The sequence below is a fragment of the Dama dama genome, chromosome 14 (genome assembly GCF_033118175.1).
Source record: "Dama dama isolate Ldn47 chromosome 14, ASM3311817v1, whole genome shotgun sequence".
In the NCBI taxonomy this organism is placed as follows: domain Eukaryota; kingdom Metazoa; phylum Chordata; class Mammalia; order Artiodactyla; family Cervidae; genus Dama; species Dama dama.
The window spans coordinates 71,614,631-71,633,107 of record NC_083694.1 but is presented as its reverse complement, the minus strand read 5'-3'; the positions used below and the strand labels follow the sequence as shown (position 1 = coordinate 71,633,107).

Below are 18,477 nucleotides of genomic sequence, written 5' to 3'. Positions count from 1 at the left end.
ATAAAAATCTGACATGAGGATATTCATAATATCCTTAGTCATAATCATCCTATACTGGAAACAACTCATATGTCCTTGAACTGGTAAATGGAGGAACATCATTGGTACATGCATATAATTATAATACTCTGCAGGAAAGGATGATGAGCTTTTAATTCAGACAACAGGAATGAATCTCAAATGCATTGTCCTAAGTAAAGTAAGTCAAACTCAGAGGATGTGATTCTGTATGACATTCTGGAAAAGCAACACTATTGCTGCCCCTCAGTTGTGTCCGACTTTGAGACCCCATGGACTGCAGCGCGCTGGGCTTCCCTGTCCTTCACCATCTTCCGGAGCTTGCTCAGACTCATGTCTGTTGAGTCAGTGATGCTATTCAGTCATCTTGTCCTCTGTCATCCGTCCCCTATTCGTCCTGCCTTCAATCTTTCTGAACATCAGGGTTGTTTCCAATGAGCCGGCGCTTTGCATCAGGTGGCCAAAGTATTGAAATTCAGCTTCAGCATCAGTCCTTCTAATGAATATTCAGGACTGAGTTCTTTTAGGATGACTGGTTTGATCTCTTTGCTGCCCAAAGGATTCTCAAGAGTCTATTCCAACACCATACAGTTCAAAAGCATAATTCTTTGGTGGTCAGCCTTCTTTATGGTCCAACTCTCACATCCATACATGACTACTGGAAAAACCATACCTTTGACTAGATGGACCTTCGTTGGCAAAGTAATGTCTCTGCTTTTTAATACATGGTCTAGGTGTGTCATAGCTTTTCTTCCAAGGAGGAGCATCTTTTAATTTTGTGGCTTCAGTCACCATCTGCAGTGATTTTGGAGCCCAAGAAGATAAACCCCATCACTGTTTCCATTGTTTCCTCATCTATTTGCCATGAAGTAACGGGACCAGATGCCATGATGTTCATTTTATAAGTGTTGAGTTTTAAGCCATTTTTTTCACTCTCCTCTTTCAACTTCATCAAGAGGCTCTTTGGTTCCTCTTCACTTTCTGCCTCAAGGGTGGTGTCATCTGCATATCTGAGGTTATTGATATTTCTCCTGGCAATCTTGATTCCAGCTTGTGCTTCCTCCAGCCCAGCATTTCTCATGATGTCCTCTGCATATAAGTTAAAGAAGCACGGTGATAATATACAACCTTTTCCTATTTGGAACCAGTCCATTCTTCCATGTCCAGTTCTAACTGTTCCTCCTTGACCTGCATACAGATTTCTCAGGAGGCAGGTAAGGTGATCTGGCATTCCCATCTCTTTAATAATTTTTTTACAGTTTGTTGTGATCCACACAGTCAAAGGCTTTGGTGTAGACAATAAAGCAGAAGTAGATGTTTTTCTGGAACTCTTGTCAATGATCCAGTGGCTCTTAGCAATTTGATCACTGCTTCATTTGCCTTTTCTAAATCCAGTTTGAACATCTGGAAGTTCTCAGTCCATGTACTGTTGAAGGCTCGCTTGGAAAATAATGAGCATTACTTTGCTAGCCTGTGAAATGAGTGCAATTGTGCATTAATTTGAACATTCTTTGGCATTTCCCTTCTTTGGGATTGGAATGAAAACTGACCTTTTCCAGTCCTGTGGCCACTGCTGAGTTTTCAAAATTTGCTGGCATATTGCGTGCAGCACTTTCACAGCATCATCTTTTAGGATTTGAAATAGCTCAACTAGAATTCCATCACCTCCACTAGCTTTGTTCGTAGTGATGCTTCCTAAAGCCCATTTCACTTCACACTCCAAGATGTCTGGCTCTAAGGTGAGTGATCACACCATCGTGACTATCTGGGTCATGAAGATCTTTTTTGTACAGTTCTTCTGTATATTCTTGCCACCTCTTCTTAATATCTTCTGCTTCTATACCATTTCTGTCCTTTATTGTGCCCATCCTTGCATGAAATATTCCCTTGGCATCTCTAATTTTCTTGAAGAGATCTCTAGTCTTCCCCATTCCATTGTTTTCCTCTATTTCTTTGCAATGATTGCTGGGGAAGGCTTTCTTATCTCTCCTTGCTATTCTTTGGAACTCTGCATTCAAATGGGCATCTTTCCTTTTCTCCTTTGCCTTTCACTTCTCTTCTTTTCTCAGCTACTTGTAAGGCCTCCTCAGACGGCCAGTTTGCCTTTTTGCATTTCTTTTCCTTGGGGTGGTTTTGATCACCACCTCTTGTACAATGTCACGAACCATAGCTCTTCAGGCACTCTGTCCATCAGATATGATTCCTTGAATCTATTTGTCACTTCCACTGTATAACTGTAAGGTATTTGATTTAGGTCATACCTAAATGGCCTAGTGGTTTCCCCTACTTTCTTCAATTTAAGTCTTAATTTTGCAATAAGGAGTTCATGATCTGAGCCATAGTCAGCTCCTGGCCTTTTTTTTTTTTTTTGCTGACTGTAGAGAGCTTCTCCATCTTTGGCTTCAAATAATAAAATCAATCAGTATTGACTATCTGGTGATGTCCATGTATAGAGTCTTCTCTTGTGTTGTTGGAAGAGGGTGTTTGCCATGACCAGTGTATTCTCTTGGCAAAATTCTGTTAGACTTTGCCCTGCTTCATTCTATACTCCAAGCCCAAGCTTGCCTATTACTCCAGGTATCTGGAGTACTTGACTTCCTACTTTTGCATTCCAGTCCCCTATGATGAAAAGGACATATTTTTTTTTTTTTGGTGTTAGTTCTAGAAAGTCTTGTAGGTCTTCATAGAACCATTCAAGTTCAGCTTCTTCAGCATTAGTGGTTGGGGCATAGACTTGGATTCCTGTGATATTGAATAGTTTGCCTTGGAAATGAACAGAGATCATTCTGTCATTTTTGAGATTTGCACCCAAGTACTGCATTTCAGACTCTTTTGTTGACTATGATGGCTACTCCAATTCTTCTAAGAGATTCTTGCCCACAGTAGTAGATATAATGTTCTTCTGAATTAAATTCACTCATTCCAGTCCATTTTAGTTCGCTGATTCCTAAATTGTTGATGTTCACTCTTGCTGTCTCCTGTTTGACCACTTCCAATTTACCTTGATTCATGGACCTAACATTCCAGGTTCCTATGCAGTATTGTTCTTACAACATTGGGCTTTACTTTCAGCTCCAGTCACATCCACTACTGGGCATGTGTTTCTGCTTTGCCTCAGCCTCTTCATTCCTTCTGGAGCTATTTTTGTTTTTCTCCAATCACATATTGGGCACCTGATGACCAAACAACACTATAGGGATAGAAAATTGATTAGTGGTAGGCTGGTTGAGGAAGGCAGAGTTATTGGTGGGCATTGCTTACGAAGTGGCATGAGGAAATTTGGTGGGGGGGGGGGTAGGGAAACTTTCTATGTCTTTATTGTATTGGTAATACATGATTATTTGCATGTATTAAACAGCAAGCAGTTATACACTTTTACTGTTTAACGGTATGTAATACAGTTAACACTTATCATTCAGAAAACTAAGATCATGGCATCCCGCCCCATCATTTCATGGCAAATAGATGGGGAAACAATGGAAACAGTGAGAGAATTTATTTTTGGGGGCTCCAAAATCACTGCACATGGTGACTGCAGCCATGAATTTAAAAGACGCTTGCTCCTTGGAAGAAAAGATGACCAACCTAGACAACATATTAAAAAGCAGAGACATTACTTTGCCGACAAAGGTCCATCTAGTCAAAGCTATGGTTTTTCCAGTGGTCATGTATGGGTGTGAGAGTTGGACTATCAAGAAGGCTGAGTGCAGAAAAATTGATGCTTTTGAAGTGTGGTGTTGGAGAAGATTCTTGAGAGTCCCTTGGACTACAAGGAGAGGCAACCAGTCCATCCTAAAGGAAATCAGTCCTGAATATTCATTGGAAAGACTGATGCTGAAGCTGAAACTCCAATATTTTGGCCACCTGATGTGAAGAACTGACGCATTGGAAAAGACCCTGATTCTGGGAGTAATTGGGGGCAGGAGGAGAAGGGGAATACAGAGGATGAGATGGTTGGATGGCATCACCGACTCAATGGACATGAGTTAGAGTAAGCTCTGAGAGTTGGTGATGGACAGGGAAGCCTGGCGTGCTGCAGTCCAAGGAGTCACAAAGAGTTGGACACAACTGAGCGACTGAACTGAACTGAAACCTAACTTAAAGAAAATCATTAGCACAAGTTTCAGCAGTGTAGCACAACAGAGAAAAGATCAGTGAACCTGAAGTCAATACAATACAAATGTAACATGATTTCAAAAGAAATATTACATGAGAGAGAGAGAGAAACTTGTACACCTGTGGAAGAGTAGCAACCAGTAAACGTACATGTAATTGGCGTGTCGTAGAAAAAGGACAGTGTAGACAATTATTTGTCTGTCTGTTTTATATTGGAGTATAGTTGCTTTACAATATTATGTTAGTTTCTACTACCTGGCAAGTGAATCAGATGTGTGTGTGTGTGTGTGTGTGTGTGTACACATATATATCCACTATTATTTAGATATTCTTCCCATTTACATCACCCAGAGTGTTGAGTACAGTTACCTTTGTTATACAGGAGTTTCTCATTAGTTATCTATTTTATACGTAATAGAGTATATATGTCAATCCCAATCTCCCAGTTTGTCCTACCCCTGTTTTCCCTCTGGTACCCATGAGTTTGTTCTCTATTGATTTTTTACCGTCTATTTATTTTATTCTCTATTATTTGAATTTGATCCACAACATTCACCCCAGAGATCCACCCCAGGGAATTCATTGACCCTAGCAGGATAAATAACTTTTGAAAATTCACCAAAGAATCCTCATTAGACTAAAAACAAAAGGAAAAAGCTGCCCGTAAGAGGGGAAACGAGCATATTACATTCTTTCTTCCTCACCTCCAAGAAAGAGTAATAGCTGACTTCTCTCAAGAAACTGTGAAGAGCAGAAGACAATAACTTCTGCTAATGTGCTGAAAGAAAGATAAAGTACTTCTGCTAGAATTCCCTCTCAAGGAGAAATCTTTCAAAACTGAAGCTATAATAAATGAAAACAGTTTCAGATAAAGAAGAGCTAAGAGAATTTGTCATTAGACAACCTGAACTAAAAGAATTGATAAGTTCTCCTGGCTGAACAAAAATTATACCTAATGAAAATTCAGATCCACAGGAAAGGAGAAAACATCTTTCTGGTTTAAAAGGCTGTATTTCTGTGCTCGCTTCAGCAGCACATATACTGAAAGGCTATATTTCTGGCCCTCATCTGTTGTTCAGATTAATCTCATAAAATGTTCTCTTGAACTCACTGCCCTGCCCAGTGTTTTTTCGGATTTGTTTTGTTTCCAAATTCTGCCAACCCCATTAGTAGATCTGAAGTCAATCTAGAGGGCCCTAACCTTTAATTTACTTCTGGAGAAGTAGAGTAGAATGGAATCTACCACAGTACACTGTCGTCAGTGCTAAATATTACCTTCTAGCATTATCTCAGGCGTATGTGCTTGCATACTGATTTAACACTTAAAATGTGTTTTAAAACTTAAAACGTGTTGATCTCTGGGTTTACAATCCAAAATGTTTGGAAAACACTGCCCTAACTCCACTGACCTTTGTATTTCTTGAACATCCCAGTTCCTGTATGTTGTTGCCACCTGAGAACTTTCTATTTCCTTTTTTTTCCCCCAATGACTAACTTCTTTTAAATTTGTACTCAAGTATTATTACCTTCTCAAAAAACTCTTTACTACCTTTCTAAAAGAACATGGTGCTGTAATTAGTGTCAGCATGACCTGAAAAAAAATCCTAGCGTTAAAGAACATCAAAAGTCAGTTTTGAACTTACCCTATGTTTGTATCTGGTACTCAGACCTTTCTCAATACATGTCAATACTGGGAAAAAAAAGGTAGGAAAGCCAACAACTATTATGATAGACTATTTTGGTAGAAAAACATTATTAGATTTCTCTACATCTATTTCCCTGGAATTCAAAAGCACAGAGTCTTGTGTTGTTTTATTTATTTTTTTTCAATTAACATCTTGCCTTTCATTCCTCATTTTTTCCTTTCTTCTGGGAGTTATTATTTGCACTAGATATTTGGTCTTATATGAAAGCAGGCTTTCAGTAATTATGGAATTTCTCCACTTTTCAGTGGTCAAATGTGACTATCCAATCGTCGAATATGGAACAATAGCATCAGGAGTTAGAAGAAAATATTACTACAACGCCCAAGTTGTATTTCAGTGTCATGATGGTTTTTACCTTCATGGGAGCAGCACAGTTGTCTGCGGTGCAAACGGTACCTGGGAGCCCGAGCTACCAAAGTGTACTAAAGGTATGAAGGTGTCTGTTTGCTTTTTCTTTTTTAAAAGATTTTATTTTTTCCACAATAGATTTCAATGATATAGAGCAATTGGAAAGGAACAGTTTTAGTATTTATGTCTGTCTTGTATTCATTTCCATGCTATGTGTTTGACTTCTAATTCACGAAGAAACTTGTTTTGATTTTCCTTTCATAGACTCTTAGTATGTTGCATACATCACACAGATGCATAAATTTCTCTTGTTCAACATCTTTACATGTAAAATGGATAGCAAACATTTTTTAGTGTAAATTAAAGTGTTAGTAACTCAGTTGTGGCCAACTTTTTGCAACCCCATGATGGACTGTAGCCCACCAGGCTCCTCTGTCCATGGAATAATCCAAGTAAGAATACAGGAGTGGGTTGCCGTTCTCTTCTGCAGTGGATCTTTCTGATCCAAGGAGTGAACCCGGGTTTGCATTACAAGCAGATTTTTTACCATCTGAGCCACCAGGGAAGCCCGAATTAAAACATGTGCATTTTTACCTAAATAAGCTTGAAACGGATAATTCATATAAGTGAATATTAGTAGAAAGCAATAAATCCCAAGTAATTAAATGAGTGTACATATATTTTTTGTTTGTTTGTTTTCCAGAAGCAATTGCTACCACTACAGTGTCTACAACTTCCAGTGCCTCAGGTTTCATAAAGTCCTGCTTATATTTGTCAATATCCTTTAAATTCCTTGTGATTTTTTAAAATCCTTTAAAAGTCTGGTGATTTACACTCACTAGAACTTTAGTAATAAAAGGAGGAAGAATGTATTTATAGCCATTTTTGCTATTATATTTAGTGAATCTAAAATTATAGGTCATAGTCCACAGATATAAACAGGTTTGTAAACTTAGGTAATTTATATAAACTTGTTTATGTACATGTGTAATGATTGAATGCCTTCCTCGCTGTGTGATATTAAAGTTAACAGTGGGATGCATTTAAAGCACTTAGCACAGTGTCTGGTGTGTAGAAAGCTCTTAAAGGGAGCTCACCTAATTTACAGTTTCATTGGAGTCAATATTAATGTAGAAATCAATATTAATTAAGGTCCATGGCTTCTGTTTTTTAATATGTATGTTTTCTGTGTCATCAACATTGATAATTTATTCATTTTAAAAGTGATCTGTTGACACCTGTACCAGGTATCATCCGGGTTCAGGAATGTATTTCATTCTCCTGCCAACGACCACTTTGGTTCTTTTTATCGAGTACAATTTTAACTGGGAAATTTCTACTGTCTCTAGAACAAGATTTGTGTTTCTACTCCCCATCCCAACCTAACCACTTCATACAATTATTTTTTTCTCTTTACTGGCTTTTATTTTTTTGGCAACAGAAAGGGAATTGTATAACAGTGGAAGGGCAGCCAAAGTCCTTATTTGTGGAAATGAAATGGAGGATCTCTGGCAGGGTCTCCTGAGCAACCGCTCTGCCTAAGACTTGAGAGACTATTTTGATATGGTGAAAGGAATTATCTTCCTGAGTCCAAGCTGTTATCTTTGGCTTCTTCTTTTTGGATGCAACAGAAGCCAGCGAACAGTGGCAAGAGCATTAGCCCGAGCAGACCGCTCTGCTTACTCAAGTAACATCATTTCTGTGGTTTCTAGTTTCTCACTGTTGAATGACTCAAACAAATGTCCATCACTGGCTTCCAATGTGTTTAGTTCCTATTGTCAAATAATTTTAAGGATTGAGGGGAATTATTCATATTAGCATGGTAATTAGAACACTTTTTTATAATTCCTATAAACCTGGTACTCTGTAACCTCCTCCAGTACGTTGGGGGTTGCCGTGAAGTTCTGTGGAGAAAGCAATGTCTGTGGATGATACATAAAGATTGCACAAGAAATCTATACTCATTGACTCACCCGTGTTTGCTCATATGGTCCTAGTGGGAATATGCACTGTAGTATGTTATGCTTATTGATACACGCTTTTGAGAGTTGACCATAAGCGTCTCATAAAGAATTTCTAAAACATGTATTCAGTTTAGCATTGGAAATAACAGGAGAATTGTGAGGACAAGTTTATAGAGGTGATAAACTATAGGGATCTTGTTTTAAATATCATAAATCAAAGTTCTTTGTGAGGTTTTCAGTCATTTTTTATCAGAGAGTATGAAAAGCATCATTAGTGACATATAATGTTGATAAGGTAGATCTAATTATGTGAATGTGAAAAAATTCGGACAAATATGAAGTGACAAACTAAGAATACAAATTATGTAATATGATACTATGTGGATGGTATTCTTTTAAGATTTGTAAACTTATTCTGAACACATAATTTCTATGATTTATTATTTGCTAATTTCCAGGGTTTCTGCTATGTAATACAGATCCATAGTACATATTCTTATGTATACATTCTAATGTACTTGCATAAATATATATTTAGGTTAACTTCCCAGAAATAGAATAGCATAGTTTGGAAACTATGCATATTTTCATTCTGAGAAGTAATTCATTTTGAGAAATAATTTTCTTAAAAAATGAAAATAATCAAAGTTAATTCTACAATTTTGTATTGATGAGACTGGTGAATTGAATCAAAATAGATTTTTCTAGGTCCTCAAACAACTACAGCTCCAGAGTCAAGTCCTACAGGTTCAATGCCTCTTTATCTTACTAACATTGTTTTGAACTTAATAAGATGATGGGTGAAAAGTAATGTCACATACTAATTTGTATATTGAAATTATCAGTGAAGCTGAAATGTTTTGGTTTACAGTCACTTATATTGGTCTTTAGTTCACTTTTCTATGTGATTTCTGAAATATTTTTCATGTTGATGTAACAAAGCTCATTATAAGTTAAAATCCTTTTAACAGGAAGCAGAATTTTCCTCCAGTTTGTCATTATTAAAAGTCAATTTTCTTTGAAGATTTTATACTATTAAAAATAGATTGCTTAAAAAAAAATAGATTGCTTTGTATACCTTTTAACTAGATTAGCATACTAATCTGAGGGACTTCCAGGTGGCTCCCAGTGGTAAAGAATCCACCTGCCCCTGCAGGAGATGTGAATTCAATCCCTGGGTCGGGAAGATCCCCTGGAAGGGGAAATGGCAACCCACACCAGTATTCTTGCCTGGAAAACCCCATGGACAGGGGAATCTGGCGGGCTATGGTCCATAGGGTAGCAAAGAGTTATATATGCCTGAGTGACTGAACATGCACACATACTAACATGAATTTATTAAATTTCAGATATTACAAAAGCATACATAGTGAAAAGATTGGTTCTCCACTTCTTCCTCTCATCTAATTACTAAAATTAATATCTTTATAGTTTAGGGAGTCTTTTTAATCTACTTCTATGCATAAACATTCTTATTTGTGTCGGTTTACATATTTGGCTTTATTCTTATCCAAAAATGTCATCATGCTGTTCTTATTTTTCTGAAACTTGCACTTTTTCCACTTAACGTCTTGGATTGGAGCTTCAGTTAGATTTACTCCCATATTTTTATATGATTTTAATATGTACCATATTTCCCTTGACTTTTCCATCAGTGGTCATTTAAATGTACAGAATATTTATATTAATAGGAAGTTGGATGTGTTGATGTTTTCCCTAATGGCTAAGAGTGTTGTGTTTTTCTTATAAAAGTGTCAGGTCTTCTGCATGGTGAAATTACATAAACGTTGCCATCATAGTGCTTATGTGATTGCATCAAATCATTGATTCATCTCACTTTCTTTAGGGTATCTGAAATGAGATTGGGTTTATCTTTATTCCACTTACTTTCAACCAGTATGAAGTAGCACCATTTGTTGAGTAAGTCCTTTTCTTTCCAGCTTTGTTAAAGTACAAGTTTTTATCACACATTAAATTCATATATGATCTGATCTTTCTGTTCCCTTGAATTCTGCCCATTCCTGCCCTAGCACCAAATCAATGCTTTGATTACAGAATGATGATGTGTTTTAATATCTGGCAGAATACTTCCTTTTCAGATGCTCAGGCTACATTCTGTGCTAATTCTTCTAGACCAACTTCTACTTTATTTTACTGACAATTTTAGCTAATTTAGTGGTACATTTCAGTGGCATTAAGTATATTCACACTGTTGTACAACCATTACTACTATCTATCTCTAAAACCTTTAATCACCTCAAAATGAACATTATACCTATGAAACAATAACTCTCCATTCTCCCTCCTCCCAGCCGTGTTAACCACTACCTATTTTCTACGTTGATTAATTTGACTGTTCTACATACTGCATAGACTTGGAATCACTTCTGGATTATTTCACTTAGCATAGTGTTTTCAAGGTTCTTCCATCTTGTAACATGTATCAGAACTTTATTTCTTATATGACTTGGTAATATTTCTTCATATATACCACAATTCCTTAATTTATTCATTTGTTGGAAGACCCTTTGTTTGACTATGCCAAAGTCTTTGTGTGGATCACAAGAAACTGGAAAATTCTGAAAGAGACGGGAATACCAGACCACCTGACCTGCCTCCTGAGAAATCTGTATGCAGGTCAAGAAGCAACAGTTAGAACTGGACATGGAACAATAGACTGATTCCAAATAGGAAAAGGAGTACGTCAAGGCTTTATATTGCCACCCTGCTTATTTAACTTATGTGCAGAGTACATCATGAGAGATGCTGGGCTGGAAGAAGCAAAAGCTGGAATCAAGATTGCCGGGAGAAATATCAGTAACCTCAGATATGCAGATGACACCACCCTTATGGCAGAAAGTGAAGAACTAAAGAGCCTCTTGATGAAAGTGAAAGAGGAGAGTGAAAAAGTTGGCTTAAATCTCAACATTCAGAAAACTAAGATCATGGCATCTGGTTCCATCACTTCATGGCAAATAGATGGGAAGACAGTGGAAACAGTGACAGACTTTATTTTGGGGGGGGGGGTCCAAAATCACAGCAGATGGTGACTGCAGTCATGAAATTAAAAGACGCTTACTCCTTGGAAGAAAAGTCATGACTAACCTAGACAGCATATTAAAAAGCAGAGAGATTATTTTGCCAACAAAGGTCCGTCTAGTCAAAGCTATGGTTTTTCCAGTAGTTATGTATGGATGTGAGAGTTGGACTATAAAGAAAACTGAGTGCCGAAGAATAGATGCTTTTGAATTGTGATGTTGGAGAAGACTCTTGAGAGTCCCTTGGACAGCAGGGAGATCCAACCAATCGTTGGCCACCTGATGCAAAGAACTGACTCATTGGAAAAAACCCTAATGCTGGGAAAGATTGAAGGTGGGAGAAGGGGACGACAGAGGATGAGATGCTTGGATGGTGTCACCGACTCAATGGACATGAGTTTGTGTAAGCTCTTGGAGTTGGTGATGGACAGGGAAGCCTGGAGTGCTGCAGTCCATGGGGTCTCAAAGAGTTGGACACGACTGAGTGACTGAACTAAACTGAACTGAATATGTCTTCGTATATACCACAATTAAAGAATTTGTTCACTCATTTGTTGAAAGACCCTTTTGGCCATTCTGAATAATGCTACTCTGAACAGTGGCATTCAGGTATCTGAGTCCCTATTTTTAATTTTGGTGGTTATATAACTAGGAATAGAATTGCTGTGTTATATAATAGTACTTTGGGCTTCTCTGATGGCTTAGATGGCAAAGAGTCTGCCTGCAAAAAATGTAGGAGACCCAGGTTTGATCCCTGGGTCAGGAAGATCCCCTAAAGCAGGGAATGACTACCCACTCCAGTATTCTTGAGCCTGGAGAATTCCATGGACAGAGGAGTCTTGTGGGCTACCATCCAGGGATGGCAAACTGTCTGACATGACTGAGTAAATAATACTTTCACTTTTTCTTCATAGTATTACTATGTTTGTTTATTTTTTTGAGGAACAACCAGGGAATCTTCTGCAGTGGCTGCACAATGTTACATTCCCTCCAGTGACTCACAAAAGTTTAATTTCTCCCCTCTTTTGCCAGTACTTGTTGTCTTTCTTTTTTTCTTTTCTTTGTTTGATAAAAGCCATACCAGCATATGTAAAGTACTATCTCATTGTGGTTTTTCTTCGCATTTCTATATTTATTAGTGATGATCATCTTTTCATGTGCATATTATTGGTCTTTTGTATATCTTCTTTGGAGAAATATCTGTCCAAGTCCTTTGCCCAATTTTGAATTGGATCTTTTTTCAATTTTTAAAAGCTCATAATACATTTTGGAGGTTAACCCCATCAGATATGTAGTGCCGTTCCCTCCCATTCTGTGGACCGCTTTCTCTCTGATGACAGTGTCCCTTCTTAAACAGCAGTGTCTGGTTTTGATGAAACCCCGTGTATCCGTTTGTGCTGTTGCTGTCACATCCAAGAAGTCACTGCCAGACCCAACATCCTGAAGCTGTCCTCCATGTTCTCTTTAAGAGTTTCGTAATTTTAGCTCTTAAGTTTATGGTTCATTTTTGTTCCTTTCTTCTTTTCCTCTCTTCACTTGTGATTTAATGACTATCTTTAATGTTATGTTGGAGTCCTTACTTTTTCTTATGTGTATATCTATTTTAGAGTTTTGTCCTTCTCATGAGGTTTATATGTAGCAATATATATACTTATATATATATACATATGTATATACATGATTATTTTAAGTCGCTAATCTCTTTATTTTGTACACATTCTAACAACCCAGCACTTTACTCCATTCCACCACATTTAATGTTTGTAGCATCATATTTTACAACTTTTTGTTTTTTTCATCCTTAAGCTACTTATTGTGGTTATAAATGTGTACTTACTACTGGGATGACTCGTATTGACCAACCGGTTGATAGAGCCGGGTCCTGGGGAAGCCGGCTGTGGTCTCAGAGCAAGTGTTGGCCTCCTGGTACATGGGGCTATGGCCTGAGGGATCCGAAGGCTGGTGTCCCCCTGCTGGCAGGCAAGGTCATTTCCTGACTTGGCTGACTGTAGTGTCCAGGGGCTCCTGGAGGTGGTGTTGGCCCATGGATGGATGGAGTCTGCCCTTGGGGAGGCTGGTTGAGGGGCCCATTGCTCCTGGAGCTGACATCTGACTGCTGGGCTTGGGTCCATGGGCTTCTGGGACTGATGCTGGCCCACTGGTGAGCAGAACGCGGTGCTGGGGTCTGGTTGCCCTGTACTGGGCCTTCTAGTGGACAGGGATGGGTCCAGGCAGCTGGAGGACAGGGGATCTAAGGCAGTCAGCCTGCTTGTGGATAAGACTCTGTCCCTGCTCCAATAACTGCTGGGCCTGGGCTGTTCCAGAACTTGTGCCCACCTGCTGGGGGGCAAGGTCACATCATGGTGCTAATAAGCTAGAGGGAGGATTCCAAAATGCCACTTGCCAGCCCCAGACTCCGTTTGGTACGCACTCCCAACAGTGGCTACTACCAGAATCTCTGTCCGCAGAGTGAGTCCACGTTGTCCTCCGCCTCTCCAAGATGAGCAAGTGAATCTGACCAAAACTCCTTTCAAATTACTGCTTCTGCACTGCGTCTCAAGAGTGTGTGACATTTTGTTCGTGCCCCTTAAGAGCAGAGTTTTTTTTTCCTACAGCCCCTCGGATCTCCCAAAAATATGCCGTGTTGGCTTTCAAAGCCCAACATTCTAGGAGCTTGACTCCTGGTGCAGGACCCCTGCGCTGGGGAATCTCATGTGACTCTCAGACCCCTCCTTCCTTGGGGAGAATTTGTACGATTGTAATGATCCTCCTCATTTGTGGGTCACCTACCTGGTGTTACAGGTCTTGTTTGTGCCGTGTCTCTGGTCTTCTTTCCTGTCTCATGTTGGTTCCTTCTTTATATCTCTGGTTGTAGAAGATCATTTATGCTTGTTTTCAGGTCATTCTCATCCATTGCTCTGTAAATAGTGGTGATGTTCATGTGCCCAAGGAAGGATGCAAACTCAGTCTTTCTACCCCACTGAGTTAGCAACTTCCCTAGGCCTTAAGTTTAGTTCCTAATCTTTCGAATTAATTTTTGTGTATGGTGTAAGGTAGGTGTCAAAATTCATTCTTTTGCACATGGATATCCAATTTTCCAAGAATCATTTGTTGAAAAGATTGTCCATTCCCCATTAAATGTTCTTAGAACCCTTGTGAACAATCATTTGACCATATAAGTGAAAGTTTATTTCTGATCTCTCTACTCTTTTATTTTTTTTAATAGAAATATAGTTGTTTTACAATATTATATTATTTCTGAACATAGAGATTCAATATTTTTAAAGTTTAACTCCAGGTAAAGCTATTAAAAAAATAATAACTATATTTCCCTGTGGTGTACAGTATATCCTTATTGTAGCTTTTTAGTAAGTTTTGGAATTGGGAAATGTGAGTCCTCTCATCTTTCCATTTCTTTATTAAGATTACTCCCTTCAGATCCCATATTAGGTTTAATTTGTCTATTTCGCAGAACACATTTTCAATATAGTCAAAGGGCTGCATTTAATCTGTGGATTGCTTTGTGTGGTATTGACATCTTAACAATATTATCTTTCAATCCATGAATGCAGGATGTCCTTTCATTTTCTTATGTCTTCAATTTCTTTATGCAGTGCTTTGTGGTTTTCAGGGAACAAGTCTTTTAGTTCCTTAGTTAATGTTTATTCCTAGGTACTTTATCCTCTTTGCTGCTACTGTGTGTGGAGTTGGTTTTTTAAATTTTCTCTTTAGACTGTTCATTGGTAGTGTATAGCAATGCAGCTGATCTTTGTTGATTTTGTAACCTCTGACTTTGTTGAATTAATTTATTAGTTCTATTTAATAGGTTTCTGTATGTGTGTGTGTGTGTGTGTGTGTGTGTGTGTGTGTTGGTGTGAGTATGCATAATCTTTAGAGTTTTCCATTTAAAAGATTATATAATCTGAAACAGAGAGAGTTTTATTTCTTCTTTCTCAGTTTGGCTGATTTTTATTTTTTTCTCTTACCACTGCTCTTGCTAGGCAAGAAAAATAAGTTAAAATATTTTGTTGTATTGATTGAAGTGACAAATATGAACATCCAGTATTGCTCCTGACTTAAGGAAAATAAATTCAGTCTTTCACTATTGAGTATGATGTTATCTATGTTTTTTTTTAATAAGTGGCCTTTATTATGTTGAATTTTATTATGTTGATTCTATTACAGATCAGCTCTTAAATGGTTTTAGGCCATTGTAGGTCTTTTGTTTTTCAATCTTTTTTTTATGTCTTGATTGGAGGGAAAATTGCTTTATAATGTTGTGTTGGTTTCTGGCATAGTGAAGTTGCTCAGTTGTGTCCAACTCTTTGAGACCCCATGGACTCTAGCCTACCAGGCTCCTCCATCCATGGTATTTTCCAGGCAAGAATACTGGAGTGGGTTGCCATTTCCTTCTCCAGGGGATCTTCCAGACCCAGGGATCGAAGCCAGGCTTCCTGCTTTGCAGACAGACGCTTTACCGTCTGAGCCACCAGGGAGGGTTTCTGCCAATAACAACATGTATCAGCCATAACTCTGCGTGTATTTCCTCCCTCTCGGCCTCCCTCCCCTCTCCCCATCCCTCCGCTCTGGGTCATCACACAGCAGCAGGCTGGGCGCCCTGTGCTATGTAGCAGCTTCTCACCAGCTAGCTAGCTTACGCTTGGTATTGTTCTTATGTCTATGCTATTTTCTCCCTTCCTTCCACTCTCTCATTCCTTCCCCTACTGTGTCCACAAGTCTGTTCTCTATATATGCATCTCCATTCCTTCCCTGCAAATAGGTTCATCAATAACATTTTTATAGATTCCATATATATGCATAATATATGATATCTGCCTTTCTCTTTCTGACCTTTTTCACTCTATGTAACAGGCTCTAGGTTCATCCACCTCACTGGAATCCGTTCTTTTTTATGGCTGAGTAATATTGCATTGTATATATGTAATTAAAAAAACTAAACTGTATGTGATTTTTAAAAAAAAATTTTAAAATATGTAATTTAAAACAAACAAAAACTAAAGGAATAATAAAGAACCATATTAGAACAATACAAAAAAATAGAGAGAGAGACTGGTAGTATGAAGAATGTCCTCCTGAGTCCTCCATTGTCCAGTCCACAGTGAGCACCAGCCAATCTACCTACCCAGAAAGTCCTCCAGTATTTCTAGGAAGGTCTCTGGACCTGCTTTGGGCTCTGTGGGGTCAGCTCTGACTCAATCCTGGCCTCACTCCAGCTTGCGCTTGCTCCCAAAGTCCACAGTTGCCCCCACGTCCGCGGTCTCGCTCACGACGGGCACTTTGTCAGAGCACCTGCAGCCGCGGGGGTGCGTTCCCTTCCTCGCGCCCACGCGGCCCCTGGCGCCCTGCTCGGGTTTGGGGCCTGCCTCTGCGTGTGGGCCTCACTCCGGCGCCTGTTTCCCACCCAGACCAGAGCAGGCCACAGTAGTGGCTTATTAGGGGCCACTTGCTCAGCCGGCGCGGGGAGAGGAAGGGGTGTGGCGGCCACGGCTGGGGTGTTCGGGGATGCCTGCTGCGGCTGAGGCCCGCGGGAAGTTGCTACAGTCGGAGGCGGGCCGTGCGCTCTCCCGGGCGGATTGGCCGCAGGTCTGGGGTCCCGGCAAAGCCAACCTGCGCAGGCTCCCAGGAAGCAGAGCGTCATAACCTGGGCCTGTTCTTGGCTTGCTGACAGCTGTAGCCTCTGGGTGGCCTTTTGTTCCCTGCCTCAGGCGCTCACCTTTGGCTTTTTATGATACTACTTTTAAAGAGATGCATTGAGATAATGCATGTAGGGAAAGTGAAATTATCAGGGGTTTTGTACAAAGGCAAAAAAATCAAAAATCAAAACCCATAAATGTATAGGTCTTTAGGCTTTATTATTTTCTCCTTCTACCTTTTATTCTTATTTCCACTTTTTTTTTCTTTTTCCAGCATATCCCAATCCAAGTGATGATTTACAGCCTGAAGGTTTTCAAGATTTAGGTATTATTTTGGTTATAAATAGCCCTGCATTATGAAACTCTAGAGTTCTACATGGAACTATTGCAATAATATATAACTAGAGAAGAAATAACATATCATAAATTGGTGTTAATTGGCAATCATGTTATTTTAATAGTGCAGATCCCATGACAAATTTAAGTGGTGGTGTGTAAAGTGGAAAGTGTTAGTTGCTCCATCCTGTTCCAGTCTTTGCGACCTCATAGACTGCAGTCCACGAGGCTCCTCTGTCCATGGGATTCTCCAGGCAAGAATACTGGAGTGGGTTGCCATTTCCTTCTCCAGTGTAGACTTGTAACTAACACAATTTTCAACAAGTGCCCCTACTTAGGATTCCCAGTGGAGTGAGATAACTTTCTTAAATGCTTTGGTCACGGGCAGGTTAAAATATATAAAATGTAACTTGTTTATCATGTGATAGTGTTCTTATATGATGGAGATTTGTAGGTAAATTTTCTTTCTGTTGGTATGTTGTATACGCAAGCCTTCTGTACCATATTTTGGGATAGTTTTTCTATAACAGGCCGGGGTAGCACACTTCAGGTTGTCTCCCATAGTTCACACAATATATGTTAAAGAACATGGTGAAGTATAGTGGTGAAGTTAGTTGGAATATAAAGATTTCTTGCTAAGAAAATGAAGAAAAGATCTATTACTTTTCTTTATATTAGAGTGAGGTAGTCAAGTTTATCTTTTCATAAAATGCACTTCAGGCTTGTTGTGTTTCCTTCTGAAAACTGTGGTCAAGTTGCCAGTATGCCAGGTGAACCCAGGGCCATTTTTTTTTTTTTTTTTTTTTGGTAAAGCTGCTTGAGATTTTCTTCTTTCAAATGTATCTGTGCATTTTTATTTTTGGTTGCACTGGGTCTTCATTGCTGCGTGTAGACTTTCTTTAGTTGCAGCGAGCGGGCAGTCCTCTGTCGGGGCACACAGGCTTCTCGCGGTCGCCTCTCTCGTCGAGGGGCAGTCTCTGGGCACACGGGACCAGCAGTTGTGGCTCGCAGGCTGAGTAGTTGAGGTTCATGGGCTCTAGAGCTCAGTAGGTGTGGCACCCAGGCTTAGTTGCCCTAGGACATGTGGAATCTTCCCAGACCAGGGGTCAAACCTGTGTCCCCTGCATTGGCAGGCGGATTCTTAGCCACTATACCACCAGGGAAGCGCTAGTGTCATCGTAAGATGGTTACAGTTAACTTTTATGAAATAAAAAGAGCAGAGCTACCATAACATTTTATATTCTGAGTTAAAGGTAGAAGCAGAGGTACTACTGACAAACATTTATAAAAACATGTG

General features: G+C 39.3%; 1 protein-coding gene across 1 annotated transcript in view; it reads left to right on the top strand.

Moving 5' to 3' along the window:
- Positions 1-6,995, top strand: part of LOC133068896 (uncharacterized) — a 37,734-nt gene extending 30,739 nt beyond the window's left edge. The window contains exons 7-8 of the mRNA XM_061159811.1: positions 6,086-6,268; positions 6,892-6,995. Coding sequence (XP_061015794.1) covers positions 6,086-6,268; positions 6,892-6,995 — 287 coding nt within the window. The remainder of the gene's footprint in view (positions 1-6,085; positions 6,269-6,891) is intronic.
- Positions 6,996-18,477: the final 11,482 nt, after the last annotated feature.